Source organism: Coffea eugenioides, chromosome 1, assembly GCF_003713205.1.
Source record: "Coffea eugenioides isolate CCC68of chromosome 1, Ceug_1.0, whole genome shotgun sequence".
In the NCBI taxonomy this organism is placed as follows: domain Eukaryota; kingdom Viridiplantae; phylum Streptophyta; class Magnoliopsida; order Gentianales; family Rubiaceae; genus Coffea; species Coffea eugenioides.
This window is the reverse complement of record NC_040035.1, coordinates 33592635-33617262: the sequence shown is the minus strand read 5'-3', so window position 1 is coordinate 33617262 and position 24628 is coordinate 33592635. Positions and strand designations below refer to the sequence as shown.

The 24628-nt window shown below is 32.7% G+C and overlaps 1 protein-coding gene across 1 annotated transcript; it reads left to right on the top strand.

Moving 5' to 3' along the window:
• Window positions 1-14295: 14295 nt before the first annotated feature.
• Window positions 14296-15002, top strand: LOC113770841 (agamous-like MADS-box protein AGL61). The gene is made up of 2 exons (XM_027315446.1): window positions 14296-14551; window positions 14620-15002. The coding sequence occupies exons 1-2, from the start codon at window positions 14296-14298 to the stop codon at window positions 15000-15002; spliced, it is 639 nt and encodes a 212-aa protein (XP_027171247.1).
• Window positions 15003-24628: the final 9626 nt, after the last annotated feature.

Sequence of the window (24628 nt, the reverse complement as noted above, 5' to 3'; positions counted from 1 at the left end):
ATGCTTCAGGTATGTTGAACCCTTCAAGGATTCTCATACAAATATCATTTTCAAGATTTTCATATAAATATGTAGTAACAACGTCCATTAGACGCATATCTAGTTTTTCATGTACTGCAAAACTCACAAGATATCTAAATGTGATAACATCCACTACAGGTGAATATGTTTCATCATAATCAAATCCAGATCTTTGTGAAAATCCTTGGACTACAAGTCTTGCTTTATACCTCACAATTTTATTTTTCTCATTTCTTTTTCTCACAAATACCCATTTGTATCCTATTGGCTTTACACCTTCAGGGGTTTGGACTACAGGTCCAAAAACTTTTCTTTTAGCCAGTGAATCGAATTCAGATTGGATCGCATCTTTTCATTTTGGCCAATCATTTCGACGTCAACATTCATCAACCGACTTAGGCACATGATCCTCATCCTCCACCATAATATCAAGTGCTGCATAATATACAAAAATATTATCAATAATTTTTTCTTTTCGATTCCAACTTTTTTCTGAAATGACAAAATTTATTGAATTTTCTATAATTTCATTCTCTTCAAGAATTGGTTCTTTAGGAGCAACCTCTTCAGGAGGTTGAATTTTATCACTAATCGTTGATTCATTTACTCCTCTTTTCTTTCATGGATTTTTATTTTTGGAACCAAGAGATCTCCCACACTTCAGGCATGTTTTAAACTCATTAGCACTTGTAATTTGTCATTCAGAGACATTCATGTTAATCGGAGCATTTTCAGTAGGAATACGTGATTTAGTAACTCTTCTAGAGTCATTAAACGCATCCTGTAATTGATTTGTAATTTTTTGTAAATGTATAATCCTTTGAACTTCTAGTTCACATTCTTTAGTACGAGAATCAAGAAAATCCAATGATATTTTTCAAATAATTTTCTTTTTCGGTTGATTTTTATTTCCCCCTAATGTTGGAAAATGTGATTCATCAAAATGACAATCTACAAATCTCGCAGTAAATAAATCACCTGTCAACGGTTCCATATACTTAATAATTGAAGGTGATTCATAACCGACATATATCTCCAAACTTCTTTGGGGGCCCAATTTATGACGTTGGGGCGGTGCAATTGAAACATAAACTGCACAACCAAATATTCATAAATGAGAAATATTGGCGTCATAACCAAAAGTTAATTGTAGGGAAAAATAAGTATGATAACTTGTCGGCCTAATTATCACAAGTGTTGCTGCATGTAATATAGCATGTCCCAAGCAAATGAAGGAAGTTTAGACCTCATCAACAATGGTCTAGCAATTAATTGCAGCTGTTTAATAAATGATTCGGCTAGACCATTTTGTGTGTAAACATAAACTACAGGATGTTCAACAGTTATTTGAATGGACATACCATAATCATCAAAAGCATGTGACGAATATTCACCAGCATTATCTAGTTGAATTTTCTTTATTGAATAATCTAGAAATTGTGCTAGCAATTTAATTATTTGAGCAAGCAATCTCGCAAATGCCAGATTGCGAGTAGATAATAAACATACATGTGACCATCTAGTTGATGCATCAATTAGCACCATAAAATATCGAAATGGTCCACATGGTGGATTTAAGGCCCACATATATCACCATGAATTCTTTCTAGAAATGTAGGGGATTCAATCCCAACTTTAACTGTTGATGGTCTAATAATTAATTTTCTTTGAGAACAAGCAACGCAAGAGAATTTATTTGCTTTTAATATCTTTTGATTTTTCAATGAATGACCATGTGAATTCTCGATTATTCGTCTATTATTATAGATCCAGGAGAGAAAATGCCGGTTTTCATCTCTAAACTTTGGGTTATAGACACATTTCGTCCTTCAACATTTGAGCATGACACATTTGATGTCTGAATTAATAATTTTTGACCAATGTCATCCTCAAATGACAATTTAGCCAATTTTTAACGGAACTGGTCACGTGAAAATCACATGACCGTTAAGTAAACTTAAATGTCCTTGTCTGAAAAACAAAATCAGGTGAAAATGCAGCTGTCTTCACTTTCCCTTGTCCGAAACCAAATCTGAACTTTTTCTTTCTCTTCTAACCCTTTTTCTTTCACTTCGGCAACTTCCTCTGCAAATTTTCAAGACTAAGATTTGTCTGCAAATTTCTCCGAGAGTAAACCCCCTCTTCCAAATCAAATTCTATCAACAAATCAAGAAGAAACTGACATAAGGCAACACCTAGCATTGTGGCTGCATTTCCCTAAAATGAGATCGAGAAGTCTTGAGTCGTCATCATCATCAACATCAAACAGCAACACCCGGCTCTGTGGCTGTGGATTGCGGCCAAAAATGGCAACATCATGGTGGGATGATGATCCTGGGAGACGGTTCTATGGTTGTTCGAGATGGCCTGTAAGAAAATTTTTATTTTTGTTACTCTTGCAACTCATATTAAATTGTGCTTTGCTGATGTTTCTAAATAGGATTATATTTGTAGAGACCTGACAGATGTAAATATTTTGAATGACATGATGAACCAATTTGTACAAGAGGAGGAAGAAACAATTGCAAAAAACCGTAGAAGGGAAAAAATATTGATTGGCATATCATACTATTGGCTATGCTGCTGATTATGTCTATTATTATAAAAAAGACTGGACATGCAATGGAGCGAAAGTTAGTGCTAAGCTTGGAGTGAGTTATTGAATTGGAGCTGCTAAATCTAGTTCATTTTGGTTTTTGTACTGTTTTTTATTGGATTAGCAGCAGTAGAACTAGCATTGGCTGGTTCTCGCAAATGGTGGCATGTATTGACTCATCTAGCAAGAATGTAGGATTTAGGTCTTGAAGAACCAGTGTATCCTATGTATCTCTCTTGTTTATATGGAATGTTGAGGTTCTATGTATCTCTTTTGTTTAGTTTATGTAGTCTTAGTAATTTGATTGTCCTTTTACTTGTTTAGACTGCGAATAATTTGTCAATAAGACTAGTTTGAAGATAGAGAAATGTATCAATAAGCATTATCTGGACAGGACTAATTTTTGCAAATGATGATTTCCATTAATAAAGTACCAAAAACATACTGTTTTCATACCTTTTTTTTTAATCATGTTTTTTTTGTCCTATTCCTGGGGACCATCCTTTTCCGCTCATTGCAATTAGCTTCATGTGGTTCTTGCCTTTGTAAAAAAGGTTATTACTGTCTAATGATTCTTCTAGCCTGAAAGGCTTTTAACATTATTTTACTTGTCAAGAAAGTTTAGATGTCAGCATAACTAAGAGACATCTTTTAGTAATAAAAATTTAGAGACACATATACTCATAGTCAGATTAAAGCAGATAACGTAATGCATTTGGTAGCAACCTTAGTGTCTAATTAATGGAACCTCTGTGCTGAAATTTTCTTTGTTGAGGTACATCATAAAAGTCAATTTTTTGGGTCAGTTTACCAGTGGCAAGAAAGCAGGTGCAGCAACTGGAACAAACATCATAAGATTTTCATTCATTTGACCACCAAATTTTCATTACAAAAACAAACCACAAGGCAGAAGAAAATACAATCAGCCCATCTCAGCATTTCAATTGTGTTCCTATTGTTTCACTTTGGGGACCATAAACAAAAAGGTGACCACCACCAATATAAGATGTCAGCATAAAAAAAGGACAATTCCTACTGTCAACTTCAGTCCATAATCTACATCAAAATAAAAGATCTATGCAAGGCATCTACTATGAACATTTATAGTAGTTTGTTTTTCCCCTTCATTCTTGAAGAACCAGCAACTCGTTTGGTAGCAGCAGCAGCAACAACTTCCATGTGGATAGATTTGGCCTTGACAGGCATCTGCACATTTTCTTTCTCTTTTCTTGAATGTAGTGATTGGCTGTATTTCACTTGAGATCTTTTTAGACCGAAAACTTCATATAAATTAGGAGAAGCTGGGGGCAGAACTTGTAACAGCAACATCTTCCAAATGATTAGTCTCCTACATCATCCAAATAAATAATTAGAAGATACTATGATAAACTTTGTTGCTGTGGTGAACATGTACCACACTCACAGTTGAATTTGCAAACTTTGTTGCATCATGCATTGACCCATCTTGAACTCTACTTTTTGCATATGGTCTTTTCTGCAAAAGAAAGGAAAACAGCCCGCAGTGACTTAATTTTTATAAACTATTGAATAGAAGGTGAGAAAATGAAACAGTTGTAATAAAAGGCTTACTGGTATTTTGACAGACTTATTATTTGGATTCTTTTCAAATATTTGGGGAGTATATGTAACCAGAATCTCAGTGCAATTAGCTTTATTGCAGTCTCCACTGTTAACTTTATCAGATCTTGCATTATTTACAGCTTCATTGCTCTGTATACCAGATCCCGAGGCATTGTTTTCAGCCTTTTTGAAGCTTACAAGATCTCATATTGTGACCTTTTTGCAAACAGTATTTGCATCTTATTACCTGCCCCACTCTACTCATTTTCTTGGCCTTTTTTTCCTTTGCTTGCTGTTCCTCATCAGTAGTCCTTCTCCTTTGTTTTTTGGTCTTCCAGCTGCTTAACCATATAAAGGGGATTTTGGACCATCAACATCAGTCTTCTCCCAATTTCCTTCCCCATTCATTGGACAAATAGCTCCTTCATAGCATTTTAGGTATGTCTCAACTGTATACCAGTTGGATACATATAACATGGGATATTTTTTAGCTAACCAAACTGCAGCAATTACATGGGGCCTGTCAGCTCCCATCTCCTACATGAACAAGTGTGCTCTTTAATGTTCACAACATAATGATCACCATATGAGTTGGAAACTTCATACAAGTCATCATTCGACTTGAAAGGAAAACACTGTGTTGCCTTATCCATTCTTTTTTGTACTCTCTCAATGATTCTAGGACAATACATATAGTCTTTCCATTTCTGTCTAGCAATGTCTCTATTCTGCTATATTCTTTGTATCATATACAGCCTTAGTAATTCCATCATTTCAATGATTGGCTTCTCTCTAGCATCCAAAATTTTACTGTTGAAACACTCACAAATATTATTCAATAGGACATCACACTTCGAATAGGTGCTAAAGTGAGCTCTACTCCATTGAGATGGTGGTTTATCATCAAACCACTTGGCAACATCCAAGTCGATTGCTACCATATCTTCCATTTTCCTAACAAATTCTACTGGTGTAGTTGCCTTTGCAGCAGCCCACAATGCTCTCCTTAGAGCTTTACCTTTGAACCCAGAAGTAGAAAAGTTGTTGTGTAAGTGCTTTACACAGAACCTATGAGCTGCATTTGGAAAAACATTACCACAAGCCTGAATTAGTCCCTTTTGCTTGTCACTTATGATAGTCCATTCATAATCTCTCTCAATTTTCAAATCCTCTTTAAGTAACTTGAAGAACCATGTCTAGGATTCCTTGTTTTCACCCTCAACTGCAGCATATGCAACTGAAAAATTTTTATTATTAGCATATAGTCCAATAGCAATCAATAGAATCCCCTACTGTTCCTTTCAAAAATTTGCCATCTATTCCAATCAAGGGCCTACACCCACCTAAAAAGCCTTGTTTCACTCCATGAAAACACATGTAAAGTCTTTGGAACCTTTGCTGCCCTTTTGGAGTGCCATCTGCAGTCTTTAATATGATAGAGCTACCAGGATTAGATTTCTGAATTTCATGCATGTAGGCTCCTAAATTGCTGTATTGGTCATTTTCACTACCATGAATAATGTCCAAAGCCTTTTTTCTAGCCCTATATGTTTGTTTTTTTTTTGTGAAGGAGCATTTGTTATCCTTCATCACTGTTTTTCTAAAATGTTCCACATCTATCTTAGGATTGGATCTAAACTCCTCACAGTACTTTCTACCAACCCATCCAGAATTTACAAGTGAATTTTCATAGGTAAAGCCATATTTGTGAATATCCTCAAATGTCCTAATATGCACACTTCCTTCTCCACCCAATTTTCTAGCATAGATTTGTCAATTATAGCCTTCACTTCTGCATTTTGCCCTCAATCTAACCAAATCCTGCTTCACAAAGTTACAAGACTTACCCTGTCTCATACTGTAGTTTATAATAGCTAACTTGTACTCTTTGATGGTACTAAAAAACATCTTTAATTTCGATTTTGGATTATCCATGTGCTTGGGATTGAACACAACACATCTATTACTACCATTTTCATCATCAGACCCATGCACACTCTCAAAATATGATTCAGAATCAAGGGCTACATCATCATCTTCAAATTAGCTTCAACCTGTCCTTGTTTTGCCGAATTAGTTTGCAATTCCTTATAGTATTCTACACCCAACCATTCAGCATTTTTATCTATGTTATCATTGAAATCAACATCATCTTCTTCACTTTGATTATAATCAGAATCTACTGTTGAGAAGAAAGATTCACTGGATGAATCAGCTTCATTGTTATCATTCCCTCCTCTTTCATGGTCATGATTTGCAGTTATATCTTTACCATTACCAGGACCTTCTTCATTCTCATCAACCTCATAGGGATCATAGCCAAGTTGTTGAACCAAAATTTCATGGAATGAGAATTCAAGGTACAAGATAATTTCCCTAATTGAACCAGCAGTCCTCTGAATACATCCATGCAATTCTCTACTATTGTCTATCCTTTTAAAGCTATTGTTCTCCCAAGCATAGTACACTTTGTGACCAAAGACACCAGCAGCCTCAATCAATCTATCCACTTCAAAAATACTCAAACCTATATTCTCAATGTAATCAAGGACACATACATCTCCACCCTGATAATGTGGTTGAGGAGTGTAAAAAATCAACCCTCCACAGTAACATCTTAGTGTAATCAGTGAACTACCTTGTTCTGATAATTAAAAAAAATGTATATATCAAATACTGAATAAGTAACCAAACCATAACTTTCATATTTTAACAGAATCGGATAACCAAACCATTACTTTCATATTTTAACAGAATCGGATAAACTCATACCTTTTATTATAACTTAACCATTCAAAAGGGACCACAAGTTTATTATTCAAACATATATGTTCTAACCATTTAAAAATTAATCTTTTCAAACAATGTGGACCAAACATTAACAAGATTACATCCACAAAACAGACATGAAGGGCCCATATGTATCATATTCAAAAAAAAAATGTCAAACTTTGTAGCTGGACCCAACGAAGTCAATAAAACATCACAAACAAACATGAAGGACCACATCTACATACAATGCCAAAAAAAGGTCAAACTTTTCATTATTAACACTTTAATTAACAAATTACTTAACCCTGGATAGCTTACCATAATTTGGGGATGCACGATTGTTCGACTCTTTCTTTCGCACTGACATATTTCTCCACTTTCTTACTTAATCACAGCAGGTCAGCTTCTTCGATCTTCTAAAATTTCACGGAATACGATTTTGAAGGGCAAGGGAAAGGGAAAAGGGTAAGAAGAGAAAGAGAAAGTTCAGATTTGGTTTCGGACAAGGGAAAGTGAAGACAACTGCATTTTCACCTGATTTTATTTTTCAGACAAGGACATTTAAGTTTACTTAACAATCATGTGATTTTCACGTCACCAGTTCCGTTAAAAATTGGCTAAATTGCTGTTTGAGGCTGACATTGGTCAAAAATTATTAATTCAGACATCAAATGTGTCATGCCCAAAAGTTGAGGGGTGATATATGTCCATAACCTAAAGTTTGGGGATGAAAACCGGTATTTTTCCGATCCAGGATATCCAAGACAATCATGCCAAATCATAAAATCATTAGGATGAATAGACTTCTCGTCTATTAGATGATGAATTTCAACTGCACTAATTTGTGCATAATATAAGGCAGAAGAAAAGGAAGGTAATTTTTCTATTACACATTTTTGCCCAGAAATGATATTGGTGATTAATAAAAATTCTCCATTTATCTCAGTCATTGTTTCGATATGATATCCATTTTCGCGGATATCTTTAAAACTCAATAAATTTCTCCAAGACTTGGGAGAGAGTAGTGCATTATTTACGACAATTTTATCCCTTCAGGGAGAAATAAAGTGGCTCTTCTGGAGCTTTCAATTATTTTTGCACTATCACTGATGGTATTAACATTTGTCTCTCCCAGTTTTAAATAAGAAAAATATTTTTTATTTTTCAATATGGTGTGCGTAGTAGCACTATCAATGAGACAAATGTCATCATCACCATTATTTAATCGTAAATATTTGGCATCCATTTTTTCTTCAGGAAGAAAATTTCAAACAAAAATAAATATTAATAAAGATGTGAAAATAAATATTGAATAGAAAGAAAATTACATAAAAGTATACCTGGTAATTATGCCCAAAACCCAACAACCCACCCACTAATTTCAGAGGTTGGGTTAGGTAATTTGGGTGTTGGGTCAATTTTGGGTTGGGTAATAAAAACCCAAATATATTTTGGGCGGATTGGGTATTTGTGTTGGATACCCATTACCCAACTTCCACTTTCATTTGACAGAGATGTAAAACTTGTTCTTATATTATTGTCTTCTCTAGTTTGTGCAAATTATAAATATTACTATCCAGATTTCTGATTAGCATCAAATTTGGCTTTCAAGCGGATTAAAGTTTTTCTTGAATAAGAGAAGAATAATTTAAGTCTTGGCATTCTTCGTTAAACTTTTACTAGAATTATATTTCATGTTATACTATGAATTAGGTGACACCCATAATAAGGATCATAGGAATGGTGAACTAATCGTGAAGGATATATGGTGTAATATGGAGTATAACACAAAAATGTTGAACGGAGGATCAAATGCCAAATTCTACTCATGATATATTCAAAATAAATTTCAGATGCAAATTCGGAAGTTATCTTTTAGGATGCAACATGATTCATTTTGTGTTTATTTCTAATTTCTCCATTTTACAACGGCTCAGATGTGTTATCATGCATGATTCTTTTGTGTTTATTTTTTGGGTCAAAATTTCAGTTTATAACTTTCTTTAAAGTGTGATTGGATCCAAGTAGTTTAAACGGTTAGTATGTGTGTGTATTTGTGAAAGTATATTAGTGTGTATTTTAGTGTGTTTGTATGTGTAAAAATAACGTATTTCAAAAAAACTTAAAAAGTGAGTGTGTGTTTGTATCTGTGAGTGTTTTAGTGTGTGAAAATATATCTATTTATGTGAAAATGTATTTATGTGTGTGAAAATATATCTATTTATGTGAAAATGTATTTATGTGTGTGAATTTTTTTTTTGTATGTGAAAATATATTTGAGAGAGTTTATGTATCGAAATCTATTATTTAATATATTGGGTCATATTTGGGTCATGGGTTTGAGATAACGCAATATGACCTAACCCAAAATTAACCCAACCTAATATTGGGTGGATTGGATGTAATCCATTTAAATGAAAATCCAATATCAACCCGCCCAAAATCCGCCTAACCCGCCCAATTGCCAGGTATACATAAAAGATATAAAACATCATAAAATATGTAAACAATCATAGGGTATTTGTTGACATCTTCAGGATGTTCAAAGAAATCAATTACATCGAGATGCGTCATATCGCATCATCACCATCATCGTAATCATTCTTTTGATCAATGAAATTTGTCTCAACACCTTTGTCTTTCTTTTTCAATGATGCTTGATAGAGGTCAACAAGATGATCAGCCGTACAACAGGTACGGGACCAATGACCTTCCATACCACATCAGTAGTAGTTTTCTTTATAAACTTTCTTTTTTTCATTTTTCTGATCGTAGTTATTACCCCTCTTTTGAGGAATATTTTATTATTTGCTACGGTTATAATTTTCACGGGGTACAAATCTATTACGATCACGTTCACGGCCACGGCCTCCTCCATGGCCACTTCTACGACCACATCCACGATCTCGACCAAAATTTTGAAATTGAGTGGCATTCGCTTCAGGGAATGGACTTGCACCAGTTGGTAGGGACTCATGATTTTTTAGCAATAATTCATTATTTTGTTCAGCCACGAGAAGACATGTAATAAGTTCAGAATATTTTTTAAATCCCTTCTCTCGATATTGCTGCTGCAAGAGCATGTTAGAGACATGAAAAGTAGAAAATATTTTTTCTAACATATCTTCATCGGTGACTTTTTTACCACATAATGATAATTGAGAAGTAATTCTGAACATGACTGAATTATATTCATTGACGGATTTGAAATCTTGTAACCGTAAGTGAAGCCAATCATATCGGGCTTTTGGAAGAACGACCAATTTCAGGTGGTCGAATCTTTCTTTCAAATCTCGCCAAAGGACAGGAGGATCTTTGACAGTAAGATACTCTATTTTCAATCCTTCATCTAAATGATGACGGAAGAAAATCATAGCTTTGGCACAGTCTTGGTTTGAAGATTCATTCTTTTCAACAATAGTATTACCAAGACCCATTGCCTTAAGATGAATTTCAACATCCAATACCCATGATAAATAATTTTTTTTAGAAATATCAAGAGGTGCGAATTCTTCTTTTGTAAGATTAGTCATAAAAAATTAAAATAAGTTTTTGAGTTAGAAATTTACCTCAGAAGTTACTTGAAGAAATACGGGCAGAATTTCGGCAAAATCTTGTGATTCACTTTTGTTCAAGATAGGGGCTCCGTTTTCACCTTTTGCTCAAAAGTAGAGACTCCTGCTGATAATGTGTTGTAAAATTAATAAAATAACAAAATGTAGGATAAAATAAAATAGAGAGAAGTAGACAAAGGTAGTAAACTCTTCTTTTTTATTCACCAAAAAACGATCAAAAACTCACCTCTATTTATAGATACACTGAATATAATGAAGCTAAAAGATTAAGCTAGAGGGGTTACAAAATTAATTGTATAGGGAGATTAAACCGTCATCCATACTCTTTTATCTTTGGACGGATTCAATAGACATTTTAATGGACATTCATTACCATTTAATTGTTTCATAACAGTAGTCAAATTTTAACAAAGAATCAAGTATTTAAATATCAACATATCACAAAGTCATTATCCTTTGTAATTTTACAATTGAAATTCATAAAAACAATTAACAAAAGTTATTTGAATACAATCTAATATGATGAGACAAATACAACTAAAATAGTCAAATTTTCACTTTTGAGATAAATACAATCACTAAGTCATTATGGTATTTTTTTGAGAAAAAATGTTATTGTGTTAAGTGCAATTAGGAATTTAGTATAAATGTATTAGTAAATTTAATATAACTAATTAATAATTTTTATTAGTAGACATGTATAATTATTAGTATAATTAATAATATTAATAATATTACATATACTCATATTTGCCCTCTCGTGTCTTGAAGATGGGGTTTACCACTTCTTAGTTCGTCTTTTGATACATTTTCAAGTTAATTGGTACACTTTTCTTGATTCTTGATTCTTAATTCTTGCTGTCAATGACTGACTTTTTATTGATGTGAAGGATAATTCTTTTCGTTGTGTAGACTATTATTAGCAACTAAAAGTAAATACATATTTTTTTTCTTTACATACGTGTACCAGAATGTACTTAGTACTATACATGTATATATAGACAGATCCAGGCATTGGCAACCGTACCCCAATTGCACGACAAGATTTGGTCGATTTGAGCTTGGTCAGATTTGAGCCATTCAATTTAGAATTTCAAAATTTTCTTGTGATTTTTAAATCAAATGATCTAGATCTGACTAATACATATTTTTTTTCTTTACATATGTGTACCAGAATGTACTTAGTACTAGACATGTATATATAGACAGATCCAGGTATTGGCAACCGTACCCCAATTGCACGACAAGATTTGGTCGATTTGAGCCATTCAATTTAGAATTTCAAAATTTTCTTGTGATTTTTAAATCAAATGATCTAGATCTGACTAAAGTTAGCTCAACGAGATTCGAGACATTCAATCCAAACTTTCAAAAATAACATTTCAATTTTTTTTTTTATTTTTAAATTGAATGGTCTAGATCTGACTAAACTCAACTTAGACAAATCTGGCCGTGCACTGGACCCTGCGATTGTCGTTGGAGCCTCTTATCCATATATAGAGCCCATAAACGTATAAAATATGACCACGTGTATATATATATATATATATATATATATGTAGGTACGTGTGTATGTATATTTTGTGTAAAAAAAATAAAGTTAATACATATATTTGTTTTTCACATATATGTAGCATATATATGGTTTACAATCAATTACACCTAGCAACAATCTTCTCTGCTCTAATTTTAAGGCACTATATGTTTTGAGAGAATAGAAGGGAAAGGAAAAGAAATGGAGCGATAAGGTTTTTGATGCTCAGGTTGGTCTTTAAGGAGGGAAAGAAAAGGACAAGGAGGAATAGGGTTTCATTATTTTTTGCCAGCTTACTTTACATTTTACTATTCATTTTCTGTTTTTACTTTTGTTAAAAAATCTATTTTAAGATGTTTTCTAGTCACCATTTCATCACACATAATCACATAGACTAATTTTCAATTAGGCACTACATTTATATTTTTCTTAAATACTCACCCAAAAGATAAAGTTTAATGTTCAATATAGATATGAAATTCTTAACATGTTCCTTGATATTTAGTTTTTCACTCCTGATAGCTGAGGGGTGATTGCCTGTTATGTTTAAACCCCTTTTGACGTTTCTCATAATATCATTTAGCACTGTGAAGTTTCTAAATCTCACTTATATCCCTTGGATTGATATGTTTTGTAATATTTTAGGCCCTTTGGGAGGAAATCAAGAGAGGTAAAATTTTAATTCTAATATTACTCTTATGTTATCCTATTTATGAAGCTTACAACAATAATAAAAATAAAGTAAGGTTGAAAAGTAAAGATGAAAAATGAACTGATATAAATGCAACAACGAGTAAGTTTGTAGAAATACAATAACTATTACCTAGCATAATAGATGCTGTTTTCACAAAAAAAAAAGAAAGAAAAAGCATAGGTAATCTCTAGATATTTGATCATGAGATCATTTTTTGATTAATCTTTCCAATATTGTCTTTATTATTTTTCTAGAAGTAGGGTTTACATGCAAATACGTATGAAAAGATTATTTTAATTTTGAGTACAACTTGAAGTACATTATCTATTAGAACATATTTCTTAAAAAATTTGCTTGACTCCACAAATTTTTTTTAAGTGTTAATTACTTACGAAATTCCTTCTAAGTGGTTCTCTTTGAAGCTTTGCTATCATACCACTACTTAGATATAGAGATATATGGAATATGGACCAATATTAGACAACTATTTGATTATTTTTTGTCTGTATTTTTTGGTTTAAAATTCTCTTTTTTGTTTTGCCTTTTATGGTTAAATAGCTATTAAGAGTATAAGAGTAATGACGTCAATTCTTGGACTTTGATGGAGATATCTAATCTTGTTAAGCTGACAAGGAAGGTAGGTGAGATTTTAGAAATTTCAGAGATGTTGAGTGATATTATGAGAAACTTGAGAGAGGGTGGGTTTCTGAAGTTATTCCAATGTTTAAAATTTTCTGTAATGATTTTAGCTATTTGGTCCTCGAAAACGGTTCTTATTGTGTATATCTAACAGTTAACATGCACATCTAAAATTCAAATATATATATATATATATATATATATATATATTTACCATGAAAATTTTGTTTAGAAAGTCCATGTGAATTACTACACTAGGACTTGAGAATTCAAAGGTGAAATGTTGAGATAACAAAATCTAAAGGAAGGAAGAATTTTTTTTTTTCAAATTTTTAGGATGGATAAATAGTAAGCTTAATAGGAGGAGGATTTTAACAATTTGAACAACTATGATTTATTTGTTTATGAGTTTATAATGTTAAGTATGTGAGATCAGCTTATTATTAATGACATTAGTAATCAAATATTCAATTTTTGGATATGGGATGAAACTACAAATCTTTTAAAAAAGAGTAGTAGAATTATAGTGAAAAGTAAGTATGAAGAGCTTTAGTGTAATTAATTCTTCAAATTTTTAAATCAAGCAGTCCAAAGTAGGAAAATAATTGAATGCCAATTCTCGACACATGGATACAAATTGTGAAACTGCTCATAAACCAGATTAGATAAGTTTGGAAATTAGTTATCCTACAATAAATGCCATGAATGGTAGATAATTAAGACTCCAAGATTGTGACTTAATTTCTTGCCATATGAAGCAATTTTATAATAGGAAAGAAAGAATTAATGGGCACAGAAACATTTCTATAAAAGCCCCTTGTGCCTCACGTAATGCACACCATTCTTTCTCAAATATTGCCATAGTGATTCAGCATAGTGAGCCATGGCGAAAAAGTTGACAAGGGGTAGGCAAAAGGTTCCTGTAGCGAAAATGGAAATGATGAACAACCTACCGGTTACCTTCTCGAAACGTCGCAATGGCCTTTTCAAAAAGGCAAGTGAACTTTGCACACTTACTGAAGCAGAAATTGCTTTGGCGGTGCTCTCTCGAGGACAGAAGGCTTACTCCTTTGGCAATTTATCTTTTGAATCTGTCGTTCATAAGTACCTTGGAAGAAACCCTGCACCCAGCATGCATGGTACCATTAATCGCTGTGTTGTTGCCAATTATCATGAAGATATTAGCGAGCACAACAAGAACTCACAGCCATTGAAAAACACTTGAAAGCTGAGAGAAGACGCGGTGAAATCTTTGATCGGAGGATAAAAGAGGGCCAACATAAGTATTGGTGGCAGGTTCCAATTAGGGAGCTGAATTTAGTGCAACTTCAAAAGTTGCAGGAGGCACTGGAAGACATGAAGAAGAAGATTGAGAATGAATTGCATAAGCGCCAAATTGAGGCAACAAATATATGTCAATACTTGACCAAAAGGAGTAATTCGGCATCTGGCCCTAATGAATTTTCCCCATTTGGTGCTATAGCAGTTGACCATCTTGCAACAACTATTTTAAATGCTAGGGCACCTGTAACTGGTGGTTCCAACATCTCTCAAGGAAACAAACCTAGCTGCTTTTACAAGTTTTTGTAACGATATAGGATGGTGGTCTCAGCTCTCTAGTTATTCTGTGTGTCTTTATCTTTAGGTCCTTTCAATTTAAATGTTTGTTTGTACGAGGCTCTTCTGTTTAGGTTCCCTAATCATGTGTTAATAGAAAAAAGTTTGGATTGGAATTTTCTTTTATTGTATGTTCTGTGGGAACATTTATAATAAGGTTGAATTTAGAGACCATCAGTGAAGTCATAGTTTTATTGACTGAATTTCTTTTCCCTTTGTTCATGTAATTTTGATACACAAGTATTTAATTGAAGTATGAATTCATATGACAAAATATTTTGATTTCCATGCACGTGAATAAGAAAAATAAGAAAATTTTGCAAAGATTTTTAGGATCCCAAAACTCAGATGCATTTTTCATAAATAATTCATTTGGGTTTGCATTTGGATATTGCTCAAGTCACTCTTACTTTTCGTCTTTAGCTAGTCTCTTTGATGATGTAGTTTGTAAATATCAGATGCATCAGAATATGTACACTAGGTATGCTAAATCAACTAAGCGAATGTTAGCAACCAAGGGTTTTTCAGAAAAGAAACTTGTTCCTAGATATGCCTCTATGTTTTAGGTTAATATGTGGGATTAGGTTAAATACAAAAGATGGATGAACAATTCAAGAAATGAGATAAATCCTTTATGCGATTTTTCCTGTGTGACAAATTGTCTCTGAAATCTTTCTTCTTCTTCTTATTGTTTTTTTTTTTTGGTAAGTGGGAGGACTTGAACCCAACACCTCTTATTTACAATCCCACCCACATTATATATCACCCAACCCAACCCTTCCCCCTTGAAATCTTTTGTTAGGCCATGTTTTGCTTGTGTTTAAGAGGCTATTCAATAAACATTTGGTGTATATAACTAAAAGGATTGTATATATTAGATGTTGTAACACAAAGTACAATCTTATTCTGTAAATCCTATTCAGAATATGGCTTTTGCAACTACAGTCTTATATTTCTAAAAATTCCTTGATTCAACGGAAATTTAAGGACTATTTGCTCCTCCTGAGTTTTTTGAGTGAACAAATTATGAACTTGAAAGGGAGTATTGGTAGGTAAATGATTATTAGTAGCATAATTGATAAAAGTTCTTGTGGTTGGAATTGGGTTACCTTCATCTGATTCACTAGCTTAGTTTTGTTCTCTTGATGTAACCAATGAATGCATAACTAATTTGTATTCTGGATCTTTTCTAATTGTTAAATTGTTACCTTTACTCTATTTTTGCTCTCTTGAATATAAATAAGATCTTGAATAGATTAGAACAAATATTAAATTGGAAAGAATCGTAACTAATTCCATAGTATGTAGCAGAAACATTAAGCACTACAGCAAGATGCACATTTCTCCCAACATCACACCGTTAAAATTAACTACTAATTAGAAACTCCTAAAACTACATTCATTAATTAGACCCAATTCTTCTTCCAAAACTCAATCAAAATCAAATTAAACGAACGGCATGGACATGTTCCCATGCCTATAAAAAAATAAAATGCACAATGGATTCACAACCAAAAGCCTCCTCATAGAGAGTAACCACTATTAACTAAAGAAAGTTTTTGAAATTATGGTTTAGGTTGAGAATAACTGGGGAATAGTTGATTATGTGAGTAATTGGGTGAATAATTAAGTGAATTACTAGATTTACCTTGTATAAATTGGCTATGTAATGTGTTCCTTATTGGCCAAAATTCGACTGGAAAGGTCACTAGGGACCAAAAATGAATACTTTATTAAAATTGCCCATTTTCATTTTCAAGAACTAAATTTCACGTCATTAACATATCAAGGACAATTGGTGCAATTTTACTTTATTTTTTCTAATATACCTCCTAGACTAACATATCGAGAAAATCCTACAATACCCAAAAGTTTTATAAAAATTACTCAGCATAAATACATAAAAACACCCTAGCACTACCACCGTCCTCTATGACCGCTCATCCCCTAAACCGGCTATCTCTAACCCCTTTTTTTTTTTTTCAACCCAGTGGATATTTGGGTCCGTAGACTGGTTACCGTACGACCCAACTAATCCCACTGCGTGGCCGGGAGAGGCTGCCCAACATCACCGACCAGGTAAACCCGGGGTCTCGATCCCTGGACGTGGCTCTCCCCCAATTGGGACTACAACTACGGAACCGAACCCCGAAGGGCTATCTCTAACCCCTTCTTGTTCTCTTTATGCCTTCTCTTCCCTATTCTCCTTCCCCTTCTTCCTATTTTGATACCTCATATAATGATTTGGATCAGATTCGGTCTAGATTTATTTCGTCATCTCTCTCTCTTCTTGTTTTCTCATCCTGCAACCACTTGCCTCTCCATTCTTCCTCCTCTCTAATCCTCCTTTCTTCTCTCGAGAAAGGATAACAAATAGGAAAAATGTAGTGATAGGGTGATCTAGACCATAGATACCAGAAAAGAGGGAGAGAGAGAAAAGAAAGGGAGAGAACGGAGGAGAGAGATGGCAGTGTTATGGGGAGAAGAGGGAAAGGGAAGAGGGTGGTGGGAGATGCGATGTCAAGAAAGGAGAAAGAAAAAGGGAGGCGGTATAAGTGAAAGAGAGGGCAAGGATAGGTATAGCGGCAGTTGTTGGTGGGGTAGGTAGTAGTGGCACATGGAAAGTGGCTGAATTTTACAACTATCTTCTAGGCATTTATTTTACAACCCTCTTCCAAACACTTAAAAAAATTCCAAAGTTATCATGAAAATTTTATAGTAAATTACAGTAAAATTTTAGACAAATATCCAAAAAATTCACTTACCAAATAGAGTCAAAATTTTACTTAAAAGTAATTGAAGTATAAATATGGAAAATTAAGGTGGTGATTGCATGTAGCAGTATTATCTCAAATTTTCTGTACTGAATACAATCTGATGATCAATAATCTATTTGTTTATCAAATGGTAGAGATTAAAAATAAGGTATGGTACCCAAAAGGTATTGTAAAATCTCCGGTAAATTAGAATCATAAACACTCTCCCTCTATATCTAAATTCTGCTAATTTTCTCTAACTTTTCCTTCCCTAGCAAATAGAAAATTTCTTTTGTAGAAGACAGTTCAATTGGTTTTCTTACCTCCTAGTCCTGTTTTCTAGGGTTTTTTTTTTGTATTTTAATAAAGTCTCTCCTAGGATTTTTGAGCGAGAGTTTTTTCTCTCCTAAGGATCCCTGATGAAAGGTTCTCATGTCTTGGAAATTCTTGGTGAGAATTATATCCCCTCCTTGGGATACCTTGTGAAAGTTTTAATTTGTAATTTTTCTATTTCTTTTATTAGATCTAATTTTTTCGAATTTGGTTGTCAAATTTGATATTTTCTAAATTTACCTTGTTAGATTTCATCTTGATCTATGGGCTCGAATAAGTTCATTAGCAGATCTGGGAGGCCGCAATCAGTGCGTTTGGAGGCATGCATAGATAATTTGCAGCAACAAGTATTTTATCTTTTGATATTTTCAGAATTTCACAGTATGATATTTCTATCGATTTTTCATATTATAGTATCTAAGATCTTTTCTTTAGATCTATTTGTATCTATGTGTGGTTGATGAAATTTTTGCCATTAGTGCAGATTTAATGAAATGCCGATATTTTTATAAAAAAATTATAATTTAGTATTTAAATGATAATTTATACATATATAATATAATGATAAGTAACAGCAAGAAACATCCCACACAACCCAATTCTAATCTAATTTCTAACACACCCGTAACCCATCACTCATCTCCTGACCCTCCTTTTCTATGCGCCCTACTGGCACGATCTCTACTATCTCCATTAATTTCAAGATTTCAATATTTCACTCTCGATGAGCCAAAGTCATCCTTAGTCCTAAACCTCTGTTGATTGCAATGGAAATCACTATTTCATTTGTGAAATTTTGAATTTTGAGAAGTTCTTTTTTTTTTTTTTTGAAATTTAGTTCAACGAAAAGAGTAAAATACTACTTTCCAAATTCATATTGAGACAAAATTGAATTCAAAAGAACGCGAAAAAGGTCAAAATATTTTAGAGACAAATTGCCGAAATTACTAATTTCTTATACTTGAATTACCGAATTCGATTTCAATGCTTACCTCCAGTAAAAACACTAAACCATGGGTCGAAAATAATAGTAGTGAGTTTGAAAATTGGCGCCATGTTACAAATAAAATGACCAGTGATCATAAATATTATTATTGTGAATTAGATTCTTGCATATGCAATGCTGTAATAGGCAAAGAATCATTAACATGAAAAGAAAATCCTTCAGTTTTTTGCTCAAGGGTAAGAAACCATCACTTTAATTTCTCACATATTCCTATACTCAATTGCCAATACATCAATAAATCATGGCTGCAAAGTTTGACAAAAAGCCCACATGCTAAAAGTTCAAAATGAGACCAACCCAGAGCTAACTCTGTCAAAGCGTCGTCTGTGAAAAGGCTAATGAACCCAAAGTAGAGCAAATGTCATTTTGGGTTTTGTTTTCTCCTAAAGGATGGGTTTACTCTTCTGGACATACTGTTGGGAAGTGACTTGCACCTATCAAACAAGGAAAGTTAGAAGAGTATTCTCCTATATTGGTACAGAAAATTAGAGACTTATGCAAGAGCCTTGGTTTGTGAGCTATTTGAGCCATCGGGTCATTAAGGTGTTTGCATTATTTTGGGCTATTCATGTGTTTTATTCTATTAAGTATTTTAAACCTATGAACGCTTACTATTCTAATACTTTGTACTCTTCTTATTCACAATAAAATTTTGCTCCTCTATACATGGAGATGGGTATTTTTACCAAATCACACAAATCTGGTGTTTATCTCTTTGATTTATTTCTATTTTGTTATTGTCTTTGTGGGATGTCAAGGGCCATTGTATCCTTTTCTTTTGTGAATTTTTTAGGACCATCCCTTACAAACTTGTATAAGTTCTAAGAGTCCTTTTCTCCTCTTTTATAAATATTCTAGGAGTGGCCATTACAAACTGGTATTAGAAACTCTTAAGGATTTTGCGGTGTCAACTTTTAAATGCTACAGCTTAAGTTGGAGCCCATTTAGTTTAATATGGAGTTGCCATGAGCGAAGAAAATGCCAAAGAAGATGAATGATGAGGATTTTGGCGAGTTGGATAAGAAAGTGAAAATAGTTTTTCGTAATAAATCTCTTTAATTTAATGAGATTTTATGAGAAGTCACCACTAAGACTTCGGCTAAAGTCATGTAGAATAAGATCAGAACTTTGTACATGAAAAGGATGGTAGAGAATCAATTTCATTTGAAGAAAAGTCTTTGTAGTTTGGATGATTGAATGTATATATCTATACTTACATCTTGATAAATTTAATTCCATTTTCGTAGAATTGGAGAGATAGATATAGATGTGAACATTATTGATATGGACCAGGCACAAAATTTTAACAATAGAAAATTTAAATCTAAATATAAATCTAGACACAAAAATAAATAGTACAATTATTGTCACAAAAAGTGGTACATTATGTTTGAATGTTTTAAATTGAAAATAAAAAAAAAGTGTAATAGAGAAATCGAGTAAGGAAGATGTTCACGCCATTGACCCAGTGTTTTGCAGTAGTCGTGAGAGATGAAAATATTTTATTTGTGATTGATGAGAAAATGAAAACTAAAAATGAGTGGGTTTTAGATTCTAGTTATTCTTGTCACATGTCCAATGTAAAATTCTTTTTCACTTATAAATCTGGTAATGGTAGAGTTAAGGGTGCAAACTAGCCGAGTCGAGTCGAGTTTTGGCCTAATCCAACCGAGTCTCCAGTTAATTTTATGAAGCTCAAATTCGAGTCGAGCTTAAAAAATAAAAAATAAATATTTTATTTTTAAAAATGAATAAAATAATAATTTTTTAACAAATAATAAAATATTAGGAATATATATATAATTTTACTATTAAAATAAAAAATAAAAAAATATATAATCGAGCTCGCGAGCCAATGAGATTAATGTTTTTGAGTTCGAGTTCGACTTGATTAGTTTGAACTCGACTCGAGATCGATATTGACCGAACTCGAGTTGAGCTCGTATTCGAGCCGCTCACGATCGGCCCGATTCATGAATAGCCCTAGGTAGAGTTGTTTTGATGAGTATATTTACATAAAATAAGATTGCAATTAAATGTAAAATAACTTATGAGAGCATTTATAGTTGTTAAAATGATCCAAGGTCAAAACAAATACTATGAAAATATCAAACTCAAGTCAAGAAAAATTAAAGAAAACTTAAAAAGTCAAAAAACAAAAATGCATTAATAACTTGAAGCAACAGTTTTTTTTCTGGTTTTTACTAGCTTTCATTGTCCAAGTGCGATTTTTGACCGGTTTTTATTGGTCAATGATCATCCAGTTTTTCTATTTGACACAGACTGAATAGATGATAAATTCTTCTATTCAATCTGTTGACTTGCTGGTCGAATTCGAGTTCAAACACAAATCAATGCATCTCAAAGGCAAGTAAGTATGACAGTTTTAATTATCAATAATTTCAGAATTTCTAGCTCTGGTAGGTGAAATCGAGGCATAAAATTGTATTGATGTTCGAGATGAAATCTTCTACTCTAATATTTCCTTTAACCTAAGGAAATTGTATTGGTGGACCAAAGCATTTTTGTCGTGATGTTAGTTCAACAATTGTTCATGAGGAAATTGGTAGGAATTAGTGAGTCAAAATATTTCCTTCAAACACCCCTTGAAAACTTTTCCCGCTTAGAACTTGATAGCAAGGAAACACCCCTTCAACATCTTTGTCATTTTTGGGCTCTGATTGCAGGTTCTCCATGTGATATCCCACAATTGAAATAGGAAGAGGACAGTGAACGGAATTCAAGCTCCAGCCCATTGGCTATAAGTAATTTTGATCAAACATTTTAGTCGTGATTTTAGCCCAAAGATTATTTGTCCAGCCACTGAGTGGGGGCACATGTGTGTATGTGTGTGTGCATGAGCGAATTTGTATGCGATGACTCTGCGTGTGTTTGTAATACCTTACAGTTACCATGAAAATAACGTGTACGTACTATATTATATGTTTTTGTGTGTGTGGTGACTGCGTATGTATTTTCATATATGTTTCTATGTATGTGTCTATCACAATTAGTAGAAGATTATCCCAAAGTTTACCATTTTACTAATTGGATTTCAAAATGTTTGGTTCAGTTTTTATACAAACTAAGGTTAAGTTTGATAAAACTGAAGTTTGAAATTTAAAATCTGAATTCATTAAACTACTGAATCGTTAATCACTAAATCTAATACATTTGAATGTATGTCACATTAAACAATGAGTAAATAGGTTATCATTTATTTTTTGAAGTAAGTTTTGCCTAAAAAACTTAATGTCATTTAATTTAATTCAGATGTTCTATTTTTTATTTTGTTATCAAATGCATATGAAAATATTAAGATCTAAATCCGTTTAAGTGCTGAATTGAATTATCAAACAGGACCTAAGTATGGCTATAGAATACTGCTTCGCCCAATTCGCCTCGGATTTAATGTGCAATTTTTACCTTAGATTAGCATGCTTTTTGATTCTATCAATTCAAAATATTCTGTTCCCGTTGGTCGTGCGGAATTATATTTTGCTTTCTCATTTTCTCAAAATCAAACAACTTTTGGCATAACAACTTAAGTGTATAAGAAAGTGAAAAATTAAAATCAAATTGGACTTCTATATAAAATTTCATTTGTAAGTGAGTATACAGCATTCCCAAGATATTGTGAAAAAATTAATTGTTCAAAAATTTAGTTTTGGACGTATTGGTAAAGAAACTTAAAAATAATGCCCATGCTAAGATTAATACAAATCTAAAAATCATTTTTAGTTACACTTACAATGATTTATACATGCTTGAAATCTACATCAATTTCACAAACAAAATTCTATAAACAAAAAATTAACCTATTCCATGTTGTCTGTTCTTCAGCTGTAGTGCAAAAGCCAAAATAGAAAAAGTAAAATTGAGACCCTATTTAATAACCCAATTCATCATTTAAACTTAATAGATTCATATTTTAATATGTTTAGACGCTTTTGATGACCGAAAATAGAATATCTGAATTAATTAATTAGTACTGAATTTTCTAGACAAGATTTACTTGTAAAATAAGTCGTAAGCTATTCACTTATTATTTACTATGATATACAGTCAAATGTATCAGATTTAGTACTTAAAAATTTGATAACTTAATAGATTCATATTTTAAGTTTCAGTTTTCATACTTCATTTTATCAAATGCATCCTGAGTTATGAAGTTAATCAAAAAGGCATTTGAAATTGAAATACTCAATTTCAACGCTAGAAAGAAATCAAAGTAGATCAATTTACAAGCACTTTGAGCCAATCCTAATTACAAATCAAGTAACATAAGTGACATTATGGATACATAATTCATCATAAATTCCAATCAAGTAATCTAAATACAATTAGAGATATATATTGCGACGATCCACATGCTGGAAGGAGCAAAGAAGAAGTTGAGTATGTGTAAGTATGAGAAAAAGATTTGTCATACTTGAAAAAAATAGACATTTTTGCAACTTGTTTACTCATACATCATGTATGTAAGTTAACTTCAAAAGAACAACAATTTATGGCTACCGTTTTTCCTCATTATAATCTCTTGAAATAGGAAAAAAAAAAGTGAAGGTCATAACTAATAAAATAGTGAAAACAGGACATCAGTACAAGAAATTCGCAATCGATAGTCACCCAGTAAGTTTGTGACTTGTTGAAAATCTAAATGTGAAGACTGATTCTAGAAATCAGTCCCTTTCCATCCATTGGAACAGTGCTTATGAGTACGAGACCTTTCTTCTTCTTCTTCTTTCAGAACCTTTACCAAACTTGCCTGAGGTAGCAAGAGTAGAATTAGGCCCAATTGATTAGGCAAATAGCTTTCCAGTGTCATGGTTTTGCAGGCTGAGTATATCATACCGAAGGATATGAAGTATTCGAGAAATGATGCAAAAAGTTTCATGGATATAGGAGAACTCCAATGTATCTAACCCCATGAATCTCACATCTATTACCTGTGAATAGACCAATCATTGAACAATGGTCGAAGAAAAGAATGTACGATCATGGTGTTCAATTGAAACCATCTGCATAAATATAAAGAGGAAAAACAACAACAAATTATGAATATATGATAGAAACAAATTCAGCAAGCTCCCAAACAAAACAAAAAAGGAACAGTAAAAGAAGTACAATAAATAGCAAGCAAAGCACAGCATAGTAAAACCTTACCGGGTAATAAATACGTCAATAAGAAACGCAAGGGAAAACATTGAAATCCACAAATCATCTTTTTGTAAAAGTAAAATTGGGCAATATTATTTAACCCTAAAAATCTGAAAAAGATTTAACAATTGATATATGTTGTTGAAACACAATTATTAAATCGCTATGAAGATGATGAAAAAAAAAATAGGAATACGCTACTGAAATGATGATTCTTGACATGCCTAGAATTCTTAATAAATAAGAAGGGAAAGGAATCATTCCAAAAATTGGAATGGTAACGTTTTCAATTATTTTGTTATGTTTTAAATTTTGGAAAAGATTGAGATAGATTACTGGTGAAT

Coding starts and splice junctions, on each gene's coding strand:
- LOC113770841 (XM_027315446.1), top strand. CDS start 14,296: ATGGCGAAAAAGTTGACAAGGGGTAGGCAAAAGGTTCCTGTAGCGAAA. Junction 14,552..14,619: donor CCCTGCACCCAGCATGCATG/GTACCATTAATC, acceptor AAGAACTCACAG/CCATTGAAAAACACTTGAAA.